This window comes from Callospermophilus lateralis, chromosome 4 (assembly GCF_048772815.1).
Source record: "Callospermophilus lateralis isolate mCalLat2 chromosome 4, mCalLat2.hap1, whole genome shotgun sequence".
Taxonomy (NCBI): Eukaryota; Metazoa; Chordata; class Mammalia; order Rodentia; family Sciuridae; genus Callospermophilus; species Callospermophilus lateralis.
In genome coordinates this window covers 128,128,866-128,148,913 of record NC_135308.1, presented here as the reverse complement: position 1 = coordinate 128,148,913, position 20,048 = coordinate 128,128,866, and the positions used below count along the sequence as shown (strand labels likewise).

At 35.1% G+C, this 20,048-nt stretch overlaps 1 protein-coding gene across 3 annotated transcripts in view; it reads right to left on the bottom strand.

The window, feature by feature from the left end:
- Positions 1 to 20,048, bottom strand: part of Nav3 (neuron navigator 3) — a 339,367-nt gene that overhangs the window by 157,284 nt on the left and 162,035 nt on the right. For all 3 annotated transcript variants that reach the window (XM_076853137.1, XM_076853139.1, XM_076853138.1), the window contains exons 8-9: positions 18,480 to 19,506; positions 4,268 to 4,383 (exon numbers count right to left, since the gene is read on the bottom strand). In XM_076853137.1, the coding sequence (XP_076709252.1) occupies positions 4,268 to 4,383; positions 18,480 to 19,506 (1,143 nt within the window). The remainder of the gene's footprint in view (positions 1 to 4,267; positions 4,384 to 18,479; positions 19,507 to 20,048) is intronic.

Below are 20,048 nucleotides of genomic sequence, written 5' to 3'. Positions count from 1 at the left end.
AGTTTATTTTGAGCTCACAGTTTTAGGGGTTCAGTTCAGGGTCAGCTGACTCCATGGCTCTGTTCCCAAGGTAAGGCATACCATCATGGGAGAGGAGCCTGATAGCCAGGAACCAGGGAACAAGTGAGAAGTCTAAGACAAAATAAATCACACCCCCTGTGACCTACTTCCTTCAGCCACACATCCCACCTGCCTACAATTACCACTCAGCAAACCATTCAAATTATTAATCCAACAAATGGATTAATCCACTGATGATGCCACAGTTTGGTATTAAGTCACCAAATTCTCTTCATTGCCTAGAAGTTAAATATCTCAATGTTGCAGTACTGGGGACTGTTTCCAAAACATGAGCTTGGGGGTGGGGCATATTTCTATATCCAAACCATAATAGAGGTGAAATAAGATGAGGAATGATGTGATCCTTGGATTTGGCCATGTTGACACTATTGTAAACTTCAATTAAGAGTAGTTTCAGTGGAGACATGGGGCTACAAGTCTAACTGGAATAGGGTTATGAGACAATAAGAGAGGAATTAAAGACTGTTTGAAGGCCTCCTTTTGTTAGAGTGTGATATAAAGAAGACACATATTAGCACAGTATTGAAAGCATGAATTGAGGTCAAGAGAAGTTGTTTTTAAAAACATTAAGATTGGGGATATATTAATATCTCTTTAGCTAAGGAGAATAATTTTATGGAGAGAGATATTAAAGAGTGGAAGAGAGCATAATCCAAGTACAGGCCGAGTATATTAGATACTAAGTGGGTTTAATTGCTATAAATGGGTAGATGTGTTGGCAGGGGTTGGTGAACTTCCTTTCTCTGTGCTTTTATTTTTTCAGTGAAAAATACATCAAAATTTTCAGTTTAAAGAATGGATAGGACAGGTGAAATTATAGGTTTGAGAAGGAAAGGTTAAAAATACTCATTTAGAAATTTGAGAGAAAACCCAGAGATATATCAAATGATTGCTTAAAAAAATTAAATATTCACTGAAGCTTTGAGATTAAAAATATTGAGTGAGTGACATCAACCTGTATGTATTTTTCTCCTGGTTCATTCACTGTTGGTTGGTAAAAAGTGGAGAGTTGAATATAAACTGGTCTGTGATTTCAGTGAATGAGGATGATGAAGTGAGAAAGGAACAAGGGAGTTGAGGGAATTTATATCACAGGAATATATATTTCAGTTATCATAAGAATTTAACTGATTAGGGAGGGAAGAAAGAATAAGCAGTTTGGTGAGGGAAAGTAAAATGTGAGAGGACCTGTGAACTGGAAATCCTTGAGAAATCATGGGTAGGGTGAGGGAACAAAATAAAGAGCATTGAAAAAACAGGAGGCTATAATCAACAATAGTGAGATGCATGAAAATTAGGTTATAGATAAGTTTATTTTCTGATGCCTAGATGTGGGATCTGATCATGAGGATAAATATCTCAGGAGGGATTTCAAGTCAAGATTACTAGAAGAGAGGCTAGGGTGTTAAAAGGTCCATCTATGCAAATATTAAAGTCACTAAAAATTAAAAGGGGCATATAACTGAGAGAGTAATAGTATCTACCAACTAAAATTTAAAAATGAGAAAGATATGCCATACCATCTCTATCATAATCATCCTCTCATTGTCTACTGGGTATATCCTCATCTACATTTCTTCAATTAGCACCCCTAATCTGAAAACCCAAAACATGAAATGCTCCAAAACCTGAAACATTTTGAGCACTGACAACACATTTCAAGTGTAAAGTTCCATGCTTGATCTCATGTGATGGGTCACAGTCAAAATGGGTACAAAGACACAGATAGGAGGAATAAGTTCTATCATGCTGTTACACAGGAAGGTGATTGTATTTAGCAATATTGTATTGTATAAATCAAAATAGTTAGAAGAGTGAATTTTGAATGCTTTTATCACAAAGAAACTATAAATGTTTGAGATGATGGGTAATCTAAACATCTTGAGCTGATCATTACACAATGCATATCCTTATAACCCACATATATATACAATTATTATCTGTCAATTGAAAATAACTTAAAAACACAGGTATACTTATAATATTAATGTATTAAATTACCTTCAGGCTGTGTGTGTATGCGTATATGAATTTAGTAAATTTCATGATAAGACATGGACCCCACCCCAATATTTCTTATTATATATTTATACATATTCCAAAATCTGAGCTTATCTGAAATCTGAAACAGCTCTTGTCCCAGCATTTTGGATAATGAATATTCACCTATACTCAATTTATAACCTACTAACCATGAACAAATACCATCTTTCTTTCACAATATCTAATGTTTGCATTGACAGATGTTGTTATCACTCCCTTACAGGCTACACTTAAAACAGATAACAGTTAGAATGACACAATCAGATAAGACTCATTGTAACATTTATTTTCTATTTTCGTCCCTTCTTCAAATTTTTGATTTTATATAAAAAATTCATTCTTACTGCAGACTAGTATTTCTTCAATTAAATCCATTAAATTGTTATATTATATTGAAGTCTAATTTATATTTCACCCTCAAGTATTCCATTAAAAACCTCAGAACATTAACTGGCAATATTAACTGGAAATATGAAAAAATGATTAAATGCTAGACAGAATGATAAACTGTAGAAAAAAATTTAATATGAATTATTCCAGCTGTGCTACTCAGTGATATATTAATTTCAGAAAATAGTGTTCTTTTGTGAAATTCACAATTATAATTAAATTTCTATTAAGTTTATTTTTGCCCACAGATTTGAGCTATAGTACTTCATAGGCATATTTAAGATATTAATGTATAAATTAATATTGGAATTATAGTATCTTCCTGTCATCTTAGGTTTATAAGATATCTGGCTACAGTACAGATACACAGCATTGTTCTGACTACAGTATTACCTGGAGCTAAGAGAAAGCCAACACTTCCCTTGAGCATTTGAAAAACCCATAAATAACATCTTCATATATATATCTTCGCATTATAATTTCTACCCTTCCCTATACAGGCCCTTTGTTCTGTTCTCAATTTGAAACCTCTGATGCCTAATGATGATTATAAAAGGTACCCTGGGGATGTTCTGCCATTGTCAATATTTACAAGCAGATATTGCAGTAACATCTAATGTTTGTCAAATTGTGTTTCATGATTACCAAAGTGCAGAACTTTCTGAATCATTCAAATTGTGATGTAGCTTCTTTCATGAGCTTCACAGCAATATATTGAGTGCATGTAGTTTTACAGTAATTTTTCAATTGAAATAGTTCATTTAGTTTTTTTTCCTTTGGATTTATCTGTGAATACATGAAGGCTGAGAAAGAGACTTTTTGAAAGAGCAGATATATGTCTACTGCCATGCATTCTTTCATTTAGGAACAGATAAAATCTTCATAAATCCTCTCATACCCTAGGAAAAGCATATTTTGATAGGAAGTAACCTAGTAACTCATGAATATAGATTACATATAACAAAATTACTCCAAAGGTTTTCCATATACTCCTAGGCTCACTTGAATCCTGGGAAAAAATGTTGTGTTAAAGCTGATAATTATATTTTATATATACTCAAGAAATTTGAATAATCTGAGGCATATGTTTTTGTTTTGATACTGTGGATTAAACTCTGGGGTACTTTGCTGCTAAGCTACATCCCTACTCTCTTTCGCTTTTTATTTAAGACAGGTCTTGCTAAGGTGTCCAGGCTGACCTTGAACTTGTGATCATCCTGCCTCAGCCTCTCAAGTCACTGGGACTATAGGGATGCACCCAGGTGTGAATTTTGTTTTTCATATGTTATCTACATATAATAAAATATTTCCCTCATTAGAGTTTTTCTCAAGATGTATATTTAGAATCTCCAAGTACAAATGTTCCAAACTGAATAATATGGAAGACAGAGCAGGGTTGGATTAGTTAAAAAATTTACATTGACAATAGATCTTTAGAATATTTTCAATTTCCAAATATATCCAAGCTGTCTTATTAACAACAGAAGGTTCACCAGGTTTCTCTGATTATATTAAACTTGACTGAGGGAAAAATAACTTAGAGCACCAGCTTCTGAAAGCAGAACCACTTTTTTTTCAGAGCAACAAAAAGATCATCCTACACAGAAGATCCAATCATCTAAGAATCTCTGAAGCATGAGATTCATAGAGTTTATTTTTGCAAAAGTATAGCATAAATATGACTTAATACAAAGACTTACAGGGAGATTACCAAATTCCAAGGTTAGAACTACCCATAAATCAGGTCACTTACCAGATATCTCCTCTAGGCACTGCTTAGCAGTCTTACTATACAAGGAGTCCATCTTTGTAGGACTGGTACAGGAATCAGCAGATGGTGAAGAGGTACCTTCATTTTCTGAATGTGCTCTGAAATTAACCAAGACAGAAACAAACAGCAACTGTAGTCACAGTGACTCATCAAAGTGGAAGTTCTCCAGTACACAAGAAGAAATCAATTTATTATAAGTTTCCATCAAGGTAAGACAGACTCGCTTATGGTGAGATATTCCAGGGCTATCTATCTGTAGGAGAATTTTTCAACTCTTCACATACAACTAAACCAGGAATGAGGTGTTATATCAGCTTTTCTAAATTTGAAAGGTTCTAACCAACCACCAAGAGTTAATTACATTTATCGGGTAAAATACTTGGAGAGAGACAATTTTTTGTCTATTTTATAGGAAATCAGGCCACATTATGTTTTATGAGAATAATAAAAGCATTGAAACAACACCTAAACTTTTTTTTTCCCCAAGAAAATCCTACAACATATATCCCCAAATACAAAGGATGAATAAAAATGAAGAAGTCATTGTGGCTACAAATATTATAAGGACTCAATTTCCAAAGATTTCAGAAGACTTAAAGTAAATCAGAAAAAATTTCTCATTCTTAGATCTTCTATTAGGTGTTTTCTATCTACATGCACCTGCATAGTGTGTGTTTATGTGTGTGGCTAACTTGTAAAGGTAGGTCTGATCAAATGGAAAGCACTCAACAGAGGGACAGTAGAACTTCTGATATTCTAAATTTACTCCTTGCAACCTTTTCCTGTTAAATGCAGGCAAACGTTCTAAGAAACTCTTCTTGATGTAGCTTCAAAAATCTACATATATTTGATCTCAACCACCACATCTTTAAAAAATTCAGAGCGTGAACTTCTAAGACACAGAAGGAGGCAAGACAACACAGCACTACATGCTGCATGGTGTGCTTTATAGACATCTGCTTACTCACAGTATTACTTCTAGCACAAGGTCTGGACCATGATAAGTTATTGCTGAATATTTATAACTTTAGAGATTTATAGAAATACTTTTATGTGAAAAAGTATCTTCTTAATAAATTTTAATAAATATGTTGCTTTTATTCTAAATCTTGGTTTTGAGGGGAAAAAACCCCACAAATTGTAATCATTGATATCAGAAATAGTTCATATTTAACTGACAGATGAAGAACCTGAAATTTTCATGAAGATTTTAAGACATCATAGAAAACGAAATGCTATAAGGATGGATAGATGTATTTGAGATGATACATAAAAGAATGACAGACCAAGAATTCCTATACACAGCTGTGCCTTGACCTCCAATAATTTCTGGCAGACTATTCATATTTATTTGGATTTAAAATTGAATATAATAAGCATAACAAATTTAAGTCAGAAGTTACAATATTCAAGCAACAGGACATACCATTAAGGCCAGCAAAGATCTCAGTGTTGTTAAATTCAACAAATATTTTTGGTCTTTTCCTTTCTTGATATCTTGGTAGTATTTCAAGAAGCAGACTACTTGGCTCTTCAAGAGACTATCCTACCTTGACTTCTATGCCAGCATCCTTCACTTTGTTTCCCATTCTCTCTGGAGACTACATTTTTCCTTATTTACTCTCCCTTAGTGCGCTCTGAACTTACACTTTTCCAGTATTTTATACACTTGTAATATGAAATTAATATAATTGGCTACTGTTTATCTCTCAAATTAAGATTTTCTTCGCTATGTTTAAGCTTTCCATTGCACTTGAAAGTCTAGTCCCATATCTACGATAGAAGTAGCTCTCAACAAATATTGATAAATGAGTGAATAAACCATATCAGTAGTGACAGTAAAACAGTATCATTGGAGGATGAAGAATAGAGAAGGAAAAGTTGCACAATGGTGTGTGCATGTGGGGTTTAAAACTTGGCCCTATCCCCTCTTGGTGGGGTTGTAAATTTGCAGAACAACTATGGAAGCAAGTATGGGGGTTCCTCTAAAGACTAGGCATGAAATCACCACATGATCCAGCTATACTACCCCTCATATTTATCCTAAAAGATTAAAGTTATCCTACTATAGTGATATAGGCATACCCATATTTATAGCAGCACAATTCGCAAGAGCCAAACTATGGACCAAGGTAAGTGTCCAATGAACAATAAATGGATAAAGAAAATGGGATATATATACACAATGAGTTTTATTCCACCATAAAGAAAACTGAAATTATGTCATCTGCAGGAAAATGAATGGAGCTTGAGAACATTGTATTAAGTGAAGTAAGCCAAATTCAGGAGGTCAAGAGTCATATTTTTTTATTCATATATGTGGAAGATGGAGAGGAAAAAAGTAAAGACAGTTTGGGGAGTGTGTCTCATGAAAATAAAAGGGGAGATGCATAGTACAGAGGAAAGGGACCAAGAAGTGGAAGGAGGGGAGGAAAAGGAGGAGTGCTGGGAAGTAATATTGATCAAGTTATACTGTTATATTGAATACAGGTACAAGGATGCAGCACAGACCCCACTATTATGTATGACTATAATGCACTAATAAAAAATGTGGGGAAAAAACAAGCTTGATGCTATCACTAAAGAGTTATTAATTCATATGATCTTGGCAAGTTACTTAGCTGCTCTGAGCTTTAGTTTGTTCACCTATAGAAATAGAGAAGTGCAAAAAAAAATAGAGAAGTGCAAAGCCTTGAAAAATAATGGTGAAGTCAAATGTTATTATTATTAAAGGTCTAAAAAGTAACTGTCTTGAGGCATGTGGGGTTCTGGTCAATATCAAAACAAGGACCATATCTGGCTCTGAATAAAGAGAAAAAGTCCTCTGAGGTTTCTAAGGGTTTTTATTATTTGTTGAAGAAGTTTAAATGGAGAGTAAGTAGTGAGACTAGGGTCCCCAAGGAAAGCTGACAGGCTGCCTGCCAAGAAGTGTCACAAAGGCACCATTCCTTGGTGAGCTGGCTGTAAGCCAGCACTGGCCTATTGTCCAGCAGACTGCATATTCATGGATTCATCTCTCAGCGGCTGAGTTATATTAAATAGCTCCCTGAGATGGCTGTCTATAGCTCAGTTCTAATTGGTCCTATGACAGCTGCTGGTCCTAGGAGTTAGAATGCTTGTGGTCATGTGAGTTATAAAGATTCCTAGTATCTTCTTCTAGAATAATCTGTAAAGGGAGAAAGAATATTCAGAATGTGTTTTGGTAGTAGAAATTTTGCTTTACTTAAAACAGGTCTTAAATGGCATTCTTCAGGAGCTAAATTGTGGTTATCATCCTTAATATTTGAGATTTATTTATTCAGTTTCATTGGCTAAGACCCCATACTCACTAAGACACTCTTTTATAATGTGTTCATACTTCTGACTGCTCAGCATTGATGTGAAAGCCTTTCATTTTTCTAATGGGGCAGTACTTTTTGTCTCTGGTTGATTCACTCCTTACTGCTTTCTAGTCACAAGATAATCTTATTGTCAAGTTCTTTGGTTCATTTGGTTCATTTCCCATGGTAGTCCCCACGTGAGTTATCTACATTACCAATGGAAACAGATTAGTCTTTGAAAGGAATAAAGAGAAGTTAAACTTAGAAGTCATAATTGGTTTATATTCACATGCAAGTGGGTCCAGATATCTGGCCTATGCACATTACAGCCCTCCATTCCTGAAGTATTTCCAATTCATAGTTTGATTAAGTAGAATTATATTTTAAATTCAGTCTATATATGGGCAGACAGTACTAAGTGTGAAACATTTAACTTTTATTCAAATGACCAAAAAAGTTTAGTTAGTCTTTGAAGAATCCTCAAGTATCCCTTATTTTTATAACTGCCTCATAACAATAAAATATTTATTTGGGTTTATTTATGAAACAATATATAAAGACTTCAGAATCTGAAGCTATATTTTGATGTCAGAGCAACTATTACATTAGCATCATTCAGTGTTCTCACATTGATATTTTCCTTATATTAGATGTAAAATGCAAAAATAAGTACTATGATAGTTAGCAGATGTTGTCCTATGTAGATTATCTTGACATGGTTTTCGTGCTATATAGGTACCTAATAAAACTATAAGATACACCATTGCATAAGTAATGTTTAATTTACTTAGAGGTCTAATAAGCTAGGCCCTTAGTACTAGAGGAGATTACTAAGAGTTGTAATAATTAATAATCAACATTTCACCAATGATTAACCTAAAAGCTATGACCTGCTTTTGTGCACCTCTGGAAGATGCTTAACCCAGACTTGAACCAAGCTAACTATAAATTCAGATCTATTAAGCAGTAACCTATAGTTTTACACATCCAAATACTTCTGGGCACTGAGTATTTTCCTGTATTTGAGGTTTCCTTGGCACACAGACAACTCAGTCACTAAGTCAATAACAGACAATACTGAATGTAACAAAGTCCACTGGTCTACCCTAAATTTTATTATTTACTTACTGGACATTTAAACAAACTTGATAATAAATCCTAGATATTATCAAATTTCAAATTTCATAAATATGGGTGTTTACATATAGATTTATATTAAAAATATGTAAATAATTATGTAAATGTGTTGCATATATATTTAAATATATTGCTTAGTTTTTACTGCTTAGAAAGGTGCAGTGAGATTTTGATTTTATTTTTCATTTATTTGTTGTTTTAATATTTTTTTAAGATGTCGATAGATCTTCATTTTTTTTTTATTTATATGCAGTGCTGAGGATTAAACCCAGTGCCTCACACATGCTAGGCAAGAGCTTTACCACTGAGCCACAACCTCAGCCGTGAGATTTTAGTTTTAAATACTACTCTCCACAGAAAGAAATCAGGGCTCTTTAAAAGCTGAAGTCAAGTTGTGGAAAGTACAAGATGATTTTAGAACATTCTGAGCCATTAAAAAAAATACAAAATAAATAAAGGAATTCTCAAAGAGTGGTAGAGAGAGTTTGTCGAGCCAGTTTGAAGGGCTTCCAGTATCAAGACTTTTTGAGGAGTACTGGAAATTGAACACAGGGACACTTAATGAATGAGCCACATCTCCAGCCCTTTCAATTTTTTATGTTGACATAGAATATCACTAAATTGCTTAGGGTCCCACTAAGTTAATGAGTTTGGCTTTGAACTTGCAATTCTCCTGCGTGCTCTTGGGATTACAGGTGTGTGCCACCATACTCAGATCAATTTGGGAATATTTAAGCATCAAAATAGGCTATGACAGCAATGGATTATAACCCAGGGAATATAGTAGGAATCCATTAGTCCTCACAATTCAGGTAGATAGGTAGGTGGGTAAGTAGATCGATTGATAGACAGAAACTGGACAAGACAGAAACCTGTTTAAATAGATTGTGAAGGAGGAAGACTAATGGAGGGAATATTGGAATTACAAAATAACTTGTCATTCATCAGAATAAATTATTAATTCAGACTAGAAATCTCAGTGCATGCTAAAACATGGATGAATGTAGATTAAGAAATAGAATTTTTACATATGGTCTCAAAATATCTTCCTACAAAAATGTTTATTAAAAACAAGGAGGATAAAGTAATTTTAAATCAGAAAGTTGCAGGGAATGTTATCTTAATTAAGCCATCAAATTAAACACCACAAAAATGAAAAATATTGGAGATAATATGAGACCATGAGAGGATATAATGGGAATACCACAGCACCATTTCTGTGACATTCCTGACAGATGTATGTATATACGAAGGACAAGCATGAGGAAAATTAGGGAAAAAACCAAATTAAGAAATGTACAAAGCCGAGCACAGTGGCACACACATGAAATCCCATGGCTCAGGAGGCTGAGAAAGGAGGCTCCAGAGTTCAAAGCCAGCTTCATCACTAAAAAGACATAAAGCAGGGCACTAAGCAACTCAGTGAGACACTGTTTCTAAATAAAATACAAAGTAGGGCTGGGGATGTGGCTCAGTGTTGGAATGCCCCTGAATTCAATCCCCAGTTTTTAAAAAAAAAGAAGAAACAAAACACACAAAATGTCTAGCCTCTAAAAATATCACTGTCATAAAAGTCAGGAACAACTGAAAAAGTATGACAACTGGTCAAAACCCTATTCTAAATTACTAAAAGTGATATTTTGGGGACAATTGGTAAAACATGATAAAGGTTTTCGGGTGCTCTGATCTGCAGTGTACATAGGAATTGTTTGCAATATTACTGCAAATTTTCTGCAAATAAAAATTGTTTCCAAAGATCTGGCTGTGAATCTCAGTGACCAAGTACACAAGAAAACCCCTCTGTTGAGAAAATGACAACTCATAGAGGTATTCTACAAAACAACACCCTTTCTAGCAGTGTCCCTGTATTTCATCTTAAAAATATTGCTCTGTGAGGGGTTTAAGCTGTTCCCAGATGCACAGAAATATATCAAAGCTAGCAAAAGACAAGCTTGCAAGGCAAGAATTCAATAAGCTTTAGTTTGTGCTGATGACCAATTATGCCCAGTTCACATAAAACCACAATTGCAGTATAATCTGTAATAGTAGCTGCAGGGCTTACAAAGCTTTATCTGAATGATGGTTATACACTCCACATTTCAATCTTTGTAACAGCTCTTCCTACTCAATCTACTTTTCAACAAATAAGCCAAACTTCAAACATTGTGAGTGAGCATTTTCAAAACCACTGTTTTGCATTCTTTGCCTTTTAGAACATAGCATAGTTAAATGTCAATTTCCCAAGGTACATCCTAGGCAAAATGTAGACACTCACAAAAACTTGTTACAACCAAAATCTCTTGTGAGAATCCATGGTGCTGCTGCATAAGACATACCATCATATCAAAAGAAGAAAACTCTCTAATTTAGATTTCCTTGACCTAAATAAAGTACGTACAGAGGGTTTCAGTTTATATTTAATTAAAGGATTTATAAAGCATAGTGATTTTTGCCACAAAAATAGTGTCTTGCCTTATTTAAGGGATAGGCATCTTTTTCTTCTGAGAACTGCTCATGTCCCTGATGAGATTCTCTTTGCCTCTAGATATTTGCTTTATGTCTGACACATTTCTTATTGGCATTTATAAATGGTCAAGAAAATGAAAAAAAAGGATGTCCACCTCAAAATCACAAGTTATAAATCTGGTTAAAAATTAGTTTAAAATTTTACTAACAGTTACTAAAAAGACAAGTGTAGGAAAAACACACAGGCCTTGCTTTTTTCCCCCTGAATTAAGCAATTATTACATCACAGGTCCTTGAAAATATTGGGAATATAGCTATTTATATATTCAACTGTAATGAATGCAAGAACAATGGAAGAGAAATGAAATAGGGGAGAGGAGAGGCATGTTTTGAAAATTTGAAAGAGATTAATAATTTTTGAACCACAGACAAGGAAAACAAGTTTGAAGAAGAAAACATAAAGGAAGAACAATAATGTCAATCAATCAATCAGCAAATAAATTGAGGAAAAATTTTTAAAAATAGTCTTGCTAATCTTTGTCTTTCTTTACTTCTGATATTGGGATCTTTAATTCACATTAACAGAACTTCCTTTGAGAGTAAACTGCAGCTTTAATTTGGTTCATCCTACTTTGATCTCTTCTGCAGTTTCTTTTTCATACTAAGACAGTAATTTTCCTGATCATGTTTCACACACACTTGCTCATATGCATGCATGTGGGGATGCATACAGACACATATAGGAAGTCCAAGATCTTGACAGATTCAAGAATTTCAACCACAGTCTCCCTGGGCCATGGTGGCACACAACAGTAATCCCTGTTGCACAGGAGGCAGAGGCAGGAGGATAGCAATTCAAGGTCAACCGGGACAACGTAGCAAGGCCCTGTCTCAAAAAAAAAAAAAAAAAAAAAAAATATATATATATATATATATATATATATATAGAGAGAGAGAGAGAGAGAGAGAGAGAGAGAGAGAGAGAGAGAGAGAGAGGGCTGGGATGTAGCTCAGAGGTAGAGCAGTCCTGGGTTCTATCCCCAGTACTGCCAAAAAAAAAAAAAAAGGATTTTTACCACAGTCAAGTTCCAATCACTCTTTACTTTCCTGGAAAACAGACCTAATTGATGACCCCTGTATGTATCTTGCATTGACCTTTTATGTTTTTCCCTTCTTGTCCCTTTTATCTCTGCATGCCCAAATTCTACTTTCTTTCTGGGCTCACATCAAGTGCCACTTTCCAGGATTCCAACAGCTAGAAGCAATTTTCTACTTTGTTGATGTCTTGGTCAACCAAATCTGGTTCATTCCTGAAGAGCTTTACACCTCCTGCTCTTTGAGCCCACCTCTTATTTTTGCCATTGAGGACAATGGAAGGACAATGACACCTGGGATGTATGAGGTTTCCTTCTATCTTTGACATCTCATGGAGGTGGTTATTGAAAGAAACCTTTTTTAGGTGAATGAATGTGCTGACAAGAAGGTAGATTTAATTCTTTAAATATTTTAAATTTATTTGTATTTCAACTGAGCCTCTCCATTTATAGGGAGTAACAGACTTTAGAATTTTTCCTATTCTATTGTACATCTTAGCAGTTCTTTTGTTTCTTCTATTCTCATATCCAAGATGATGATGTTTCATTCAAACATTTTTTATTTGGTACCCACTGTGGGTAGCCTCTATCCTACACCCTTATATATCTATAAATAAGAAAGACAAAACTGCTGCTCTCAGTGAGTGGAAAGTAGAGTGGAAAGTAGCTAAAATTAAACCAGTTAATATAGAAACAAGGGAATGGATAGTAATAAGCTCAGAAGATGGTGAGATATAATGCTGGGAAGGACATGGGAGATATTTCCTTGGACTAGATGGATGAAAGTGGCTGATACGAAGATACAGCCATACAAAGCTTGCTGTGACCTGGAGGACGGTTGTCACAGGTGGAGAGAACTTCAATGACAAGGTTCTGAAGCAGGGCAAGGAGGTTTGCAGAACAGAATGATAGCTGAGATATAATGCACAAAGGGGAAGTGGGAATGAATATGGCTTGAAGTTTTGATAGAAGATCAGATTACAAAGGGCCTCATAGGTCGTGATAGGATTTTGGAGTTTTATTTTTTAAGAATCAGGGAACTCTCAGATGATTTCATGAATTGAAATGAACCTTGTTAGATGCCCATTGTAAGTTGAAAATATCCTAAGATAGAACGTACTGAATGCTACAGTACAGCCACACACAGTACACTGCAGGGTATTGGCTGTTTACCCTCATGATCCCATGGCTGCCCAGGAGTTATGGCTCGCTGCCACTGCCCCACACGGAGAGTATCCCTGCTTAGAACTAGCCCAGGAAAAGAACAAAATTCAAACTTTAAAAAGGAGTTTTAAAAATATTTTTGGAGTTATGAATGGACAGCATGGATTTATTTTGTTTATTTTTATGTGGTGCTGAGGATCGAACCCAGTGTTTCACATGTGCTCGGCAAGAGCTCTACCACTGAGCCACCACCCCAGCTCTTGAAGAGCAATTTTTACCGAGTGTGTTTCACTTTCACACCATCATAATGTAAAAAACCCCTACAAGTCAAACCATCACAAGGCACGGCTTGCCTATATATGATTTTCATTTTTAGAAGGTCAGAGTGCCTACTGTGTGAAGGGTGTTATTTTATTAGCTCTGGAGTAAGAACCGGGAGACTCACAGGAAACTAGGTGGGAATTGGTGGATACATGGCTTAAACCAGGAGAGGTGAATAGAAACGGAAAGGATGAGGAGATGTGTTGAGTGGATGTTTATAGAACTAGCTAAAAGCTGCATGTGTGGGGAGGGATTCATTGAAGATAGAAATAAAATATGGATTTCTTTCCAAAATTTCTTCTTTAGTCTCCTATTTAGAAGGTCATGAGTTCTAAACCCTTGTCTCCAGCAGTTTGTAGCACTTCACAAAAGAATAAATATTTTTTTCCCATCATGCCTGGATCATAAAATTGCAGAACAGCAAATCTGGATGATGGCCTATCATTTTCCCTTCCATGTGTATGTCTCACTCTTATCTTAACTTTTCTGTGAGGCATTGATGGGCTGTATTCCCACATAAGAATTTTTTTTAAACCCTCCTCTTCCTTCTACAATAATTCTATATGTTGTCTATACTTCCAGATAAGCAATGGGTTCATATCTTTGATTATGTTATCACTGTTATCCCCAATAGACTGAGCTCCTAGAGGGCAGAGCAATTTTTATTAATCTTTACATCTCTATTACCCATTAGCTGCTGAATGAGAGATAGCCACGTAAGCGGAAAAACATTTGGTGATTTCCAGTTGTCTAAACTATGACAACTTCTTAAATACTTCCAATGAACACCTTAACACTTGAAAAAGGCAGCTTATTCCAATTTCAAACGACTCTAATTATTGAGAACTTCTTATATTAAACTTAAAATCCTTCCCTCAATTCTCCACCTTTGATCTTGGTTGCTTCTGCTCGTTTAGTGGATAAGGATAACAAATTCAAAATGACTTTTATCATTTTGTAAGGATAATTGAGTTCCAAAAACATTATGTAAAATACTGTGCATTGGACAAGAAGTTAGTCTTATGAATCTATTAACTGCCAGGACCCAACATTATATTTAGAGGACTTTAAATACTCAGTTTGCAAGAAAAAGTATTATGAAGCATGTCCAAGAAGGAATAAGGATTAACCTAGCATGACCAAGGGGTAAGCAAAGTAAGAAAAAATCACCATCAGCTATCAAGCTTACCAGCATATAGAGGTGATTTAATTAGCTTTTAAACATAAGCATGTATATATTTAGACACACAAATTCACATCTATGTATTTTAAACTCACATTACTTAATTAAGAATTTGCCATTATAAATAAGCTTTGATTTAGAATTTTGCAAATGTACTGTTGACATTTTCTTAGTCAAAAATTTCCTGGTAACAAAACCTCTTATTTCTCTACATATAGAAAATACTGATACACAAAAGAGGGCATGTCATAGACTGATTAAAAGGAATATTTTGGGAATTAGATTTCAGTTTGAAAGTAAACTCCCACAAGTACTATGACTTGAAGATGGTATTACTATTCAGACTTCAAATCTGTTTCTCCATGGAAAATGGAGATAACATTCCTTTCTCATGGGTTATGGTCAAGTTTAAATAAGTACTGATCTTGTAACATACAGTTTCACTAGGTAAGCAATCAGCAAATGAAAATTCCATTATAAAACCATTAGCAAGCTATTTTTGCAGGAGGGATTCTTACCTAGAGTAGGAACAGTGAGAGTGAGCAAGGACTTTAGGGGTCACATCATTTATTTATATGACTTTATAATACAAATCTTTCACTGACCATTAAAAATAATGAATATTAATCACTCTGCCTTAAGAGGACTTAATTTATCATTCATAAAATTATTCTGGTCAGGGATTTTAATCATTGTCTCATATAGATTGATAATAATATGTTACTTACATTTCTGTCATTTACTCCAAATATCGCTCTCTGCTAAAAAGCTTTATGTAGGATTATTTTATTTAAGCTATACAACAATTGACTAAGGTGGGCATTTTATTAATCATAGCTTACAAGATTAGAATCTGGAGTTTGGGGGAGGCTGTTAGCTAGGTGACAGTGTTAAAAACCTCCATTTTACAGATGGGAGAAGTGAGTTTCAAAATCTTTAAATAAGGAAAAGATCACATAATTGATCCTTGGTGACTTGAGATTCTAACCCAGGCAGCATGCTGCAGGGCCATTTTCACAAACACCACAAGATGGTCTTCCTGTACAATGGTAAAGAAGGACACAGTCTATACTCTTGGTTGCTTGGATACATCATTTCCCTTTTATAATCTTCATTTTAAAATAGGCAATCTAAAACTCAAAGTGGATAAAGAACTTGTCAAGGTCACACAGTGAATCCACACTTACACTTCTAAGTCATGCTACATTTTCCTTTTAATACTGAAAAGTTATATTTTCAGTGAGATATAAATGTATATACACATATAATACATATATGCACACAATGAAATATTACTTAATAATAAAAGAGAAAGCAATCCTATCATTTGTGACAACATGTAGAAGCTAGAAGACATTATGTTAAGTGAAATAAGCCAGACTTTGAAAGACCAATAGCATAGGATCTCACTTAAATGTGGAACCTAAAATAAACCTCACAGAAGTAGAGAGCAAATTGTCAGTTACCAAGGGTTGGGTGCTTTAGGGGTCAGGTTTGGAGATTCACAGGTAGAAGAATACAAAATTTCAGTGAGCAGGACTAAATTTAAAGGCTCTACTGTACAACATGATGACTCAAGTTAATAAGAGAATATTTCTCAAAAAATGCTAACAGAATGGATTTTAAAAAGTCTTCTCACCACAAAAATGAAACCTATGTGAGAAACTCATATGCTAATTAGCCATATTTAGTCATTCCTATAGTGTGTGTGTGTGTACACGGAAAACAATGATATATATGGTAAATACATACAAATTTAACTATGAATAAAAATTAAATTACAAAAGGATTAGAGCTCTATTTCTTATGTTACTAAAGTCAATAGCAACATAGAACTTATCTGAGATGTTAATAAGGATTAAACTTGTTAAATTAAAAAGAAAGCTAAATTTTCAAATGGACACTATTTAATTTGTAAAACCACTGGATATTTTATCAGAATCAAAACACAAACAAAAGTCTGATAAGTTGGCAGATACAGATTTGTACTTTCTTGTGAAAATAATTTGTGATTTTTTAAAAATTATGGATGTAATATTTACAGAATATATCTGGGGCACAAATGTGCTGTGTGTGACAAACTTAAGACTTGATAATTTTGTCTTATGTTATTGAAATGTGGATTATGTTTTTGATATCTAAATTCTGCTTTGTCAGACAGGGCCCTTGGAATCTGAAAAGTCTCCAGACTCTTCTTATCCAAACACAAAGGCTTTTTTTTTTTTTTTTTTTTTTGCTTAAGAGAGAACAGCAAGATTGATGGAGGTATCCCAAGAGACTAAATGGAATAATTATAATTTTGTTTTGCTGAGTATATAAAGCTCTAGAGAAAAACAGGTTCTTCACTGAAGGAAAATGAATCATTATAATAATTGGTTTTATTTTTTTAAAAAATGTTACATATTGAATAAATTTTTATAAATTTTATAACTACATAGTCTAGACTCCAGACTAATTATAGCAGGTCCTGTTTCCTATTGATAAAATTTCCTTCCTATTTTTAAATTGCCAATGTGGCAAAAGGATACAAAATAAAGTAGACCTTATTCCTTCCTTTGTCAGGTCCTTACCAGCCAGGCAGTGAATAACACTGGGGGACAGAGCAGTGACTGACAGATTTCTAACGGACTGAAGCATATCACACAAAATAGGCAATGTGCACTACTTTTATGATTGTGTATCATGATGCCTATATTTAGATATAGCATATATGGTATATTACTACATATAGAATAAAATAAAAAAAATAGAATAAATAAATGTGATAATAAAGTATGCATATACTAATTACACAGCTACTTAATTTTACCAAGAAACTTATTCCTAGTGTTGGAAATTAATATCAAATCTACTTTGGAAAAATAATGCCTTACAGACAACATTTAAGGAACATTTAAAATATTCCAGGATATAGAGTGAACACTGTCTCTTTTAATATTCTCCTATTTACAAGGTAAACTCTTATTGGTACTTGACACCTGAACAAAATGAGACTAAGAGATGTTAAATAAGGTCAAATAGGTCAAGGTCAAGAAGCTGGCAAATGGTACAGTTGGGCATGAAATCCACATCTATGGTGCTTCCAGGTCTGCCTCTTTAACCATTATGGTATACTTTCTTCCAAGTATGACAACAAAAATGTTTTTAATTGCCATAAAACTGACATTATTCTAAAAAAGTTACAGTAGTAATACAGTAGTATAATATTGAAGGGAGAAGAAAACCATGGAGCCTGGGTTCTATTTTCCTTTAACAACAAGGAATTCAAGTTTTGAAGCCCTTAGTTTCTGAGAGAGGGGGTGGAAGGTTGGGAGAGGAGAAAGAATAAGACTAGATCACATTGGAAGTTTTTCCAGACTAAAATTCCATATTTAACTGTAGGCCTCTAGCTTCAGAATGAAATCTTATTCCAAAATGACCATCTAAGACAGTACTGCAGCTGACTTCTTGATGCCATGCACTCAAGACTATGAAGAGTTACAAATATGGACCTACAGAGGCCGTCTTACCTGTAAATGAATGGAGCCACTGTGGCAGTGTTTGGGTGACTGTGTTGCTGCTGCTGAGGGAGATGGACAGCACCATTTCCTGTGCTCTGCCCACTGCTTTGCACCACTGGCACAGTACAGGAATTGGAAGGAGAAGCATGGCCAGCTTCCCTCCCTTCCAGAGGAGCAGGGCAGTTGGATGCACTTGCTTTCTCAGTGGTTATGGGCTTAGGTAAGGACTGGGAAGGGCTTCCCTTGGTAGTCCTGAATTTTTCAGACTCTTTGCTTGCTGTGCTGCTAGGTGAAATGGTTTGCTTTGCTGTTGGAACCTTTGAGCCTGGTTTTGGAATCCCACTGGAAGATGGAATTAAGCTTTCCTTCTTGGCTGCTGTCGTCTTGCTGCCCTTTGGGATCAAGCTTGCAATTTTAGAGGTCTTTTTAGGAGCTGTCTCCGTCACCTGATCCTTCTCTTCCTTGACTGGTTTGTCAGTGCAAACTTTATTTTTGTCCCTGTTCTTCTCCTCTTTTTCCTTTGGCTGTAGCAAAGACTTTTTATTGCTGAGATTTTTGCTTCCAGCTTTTGGAGGGGCCAATTTAGGTGACACTTTGGGACTGCTATTCGTTGAGCCACCACTATTCAGGCCACTGTTAAAACCTTCCATTTCACCGGATTCAGAAAAGGCATCATCATCCTTCCCACCATCACTAGGTCCTGAACTCGGAGACTGTGGTGGACGTAGAGCAGTCCGGGCATTAACCAGCTTGAACTTTTCAAGCATAGATTTCTGACCTGAAGGCGCAGTTTTGACCCCTTCTGAGACGGGTGGCTTCAGTCTGTCGGAGGATGGTGTGGGAGAGGTGGCTGGGCTTGGCTGCTTCACGGTCAGCATGGTAGAGGTGGCACTGTGCTTGACATTCATGGACTTGCTGCGCCAGGGCTTGCTGGCACTAGGAGAAGGAATGGCAGAGGCAGGGGGCTGGCCAGCAGTGCTGGGAGGCTGCATGTTACCATTTACACCTGAAGACGGTTGAGGGACTTTGGAGGAATCTGGAGATGGTTAAGAAAGAAAATAAAGAAAAGGCTGGTTAGTCTTAATCATTCGTATCATATCATTTGCCTCAAATATAAGCATCTCACCTCTGAACTCAAAAGAGAAATATTATGTGGCATTAATCACTTCTATGATGGGATACTTAGAAATCATGTACTATAAAAATCACAGCATTTGAATTATTGATTTTTTGGTTGGTGATCATGTTTTTCCATTCTGATATTATTATTATCAAATAAATTTATCTGCAGATGCATAAAACAGTGTGTCCCTTCCCTATGCATCTCTATTTTTTCCAACTACCACTATAGCTCATTGCCTTAAAAAAGTTTATTGTATAATGAATATTCAGAAACTGTTCTAAGCTACAGGGAGATCAGCTATTTTTATCAGATTAAATATGCTTATGAATCATAACCTAGCTTTTTGCTTATCTATTTTTATTTGAACAAAGTAGTCATTGATGTCTATGCCTCTATAAGTCAGATAATCTACTAATCAATCCCTCTCTATTTCTATCTTTATAGCCATCCTACAA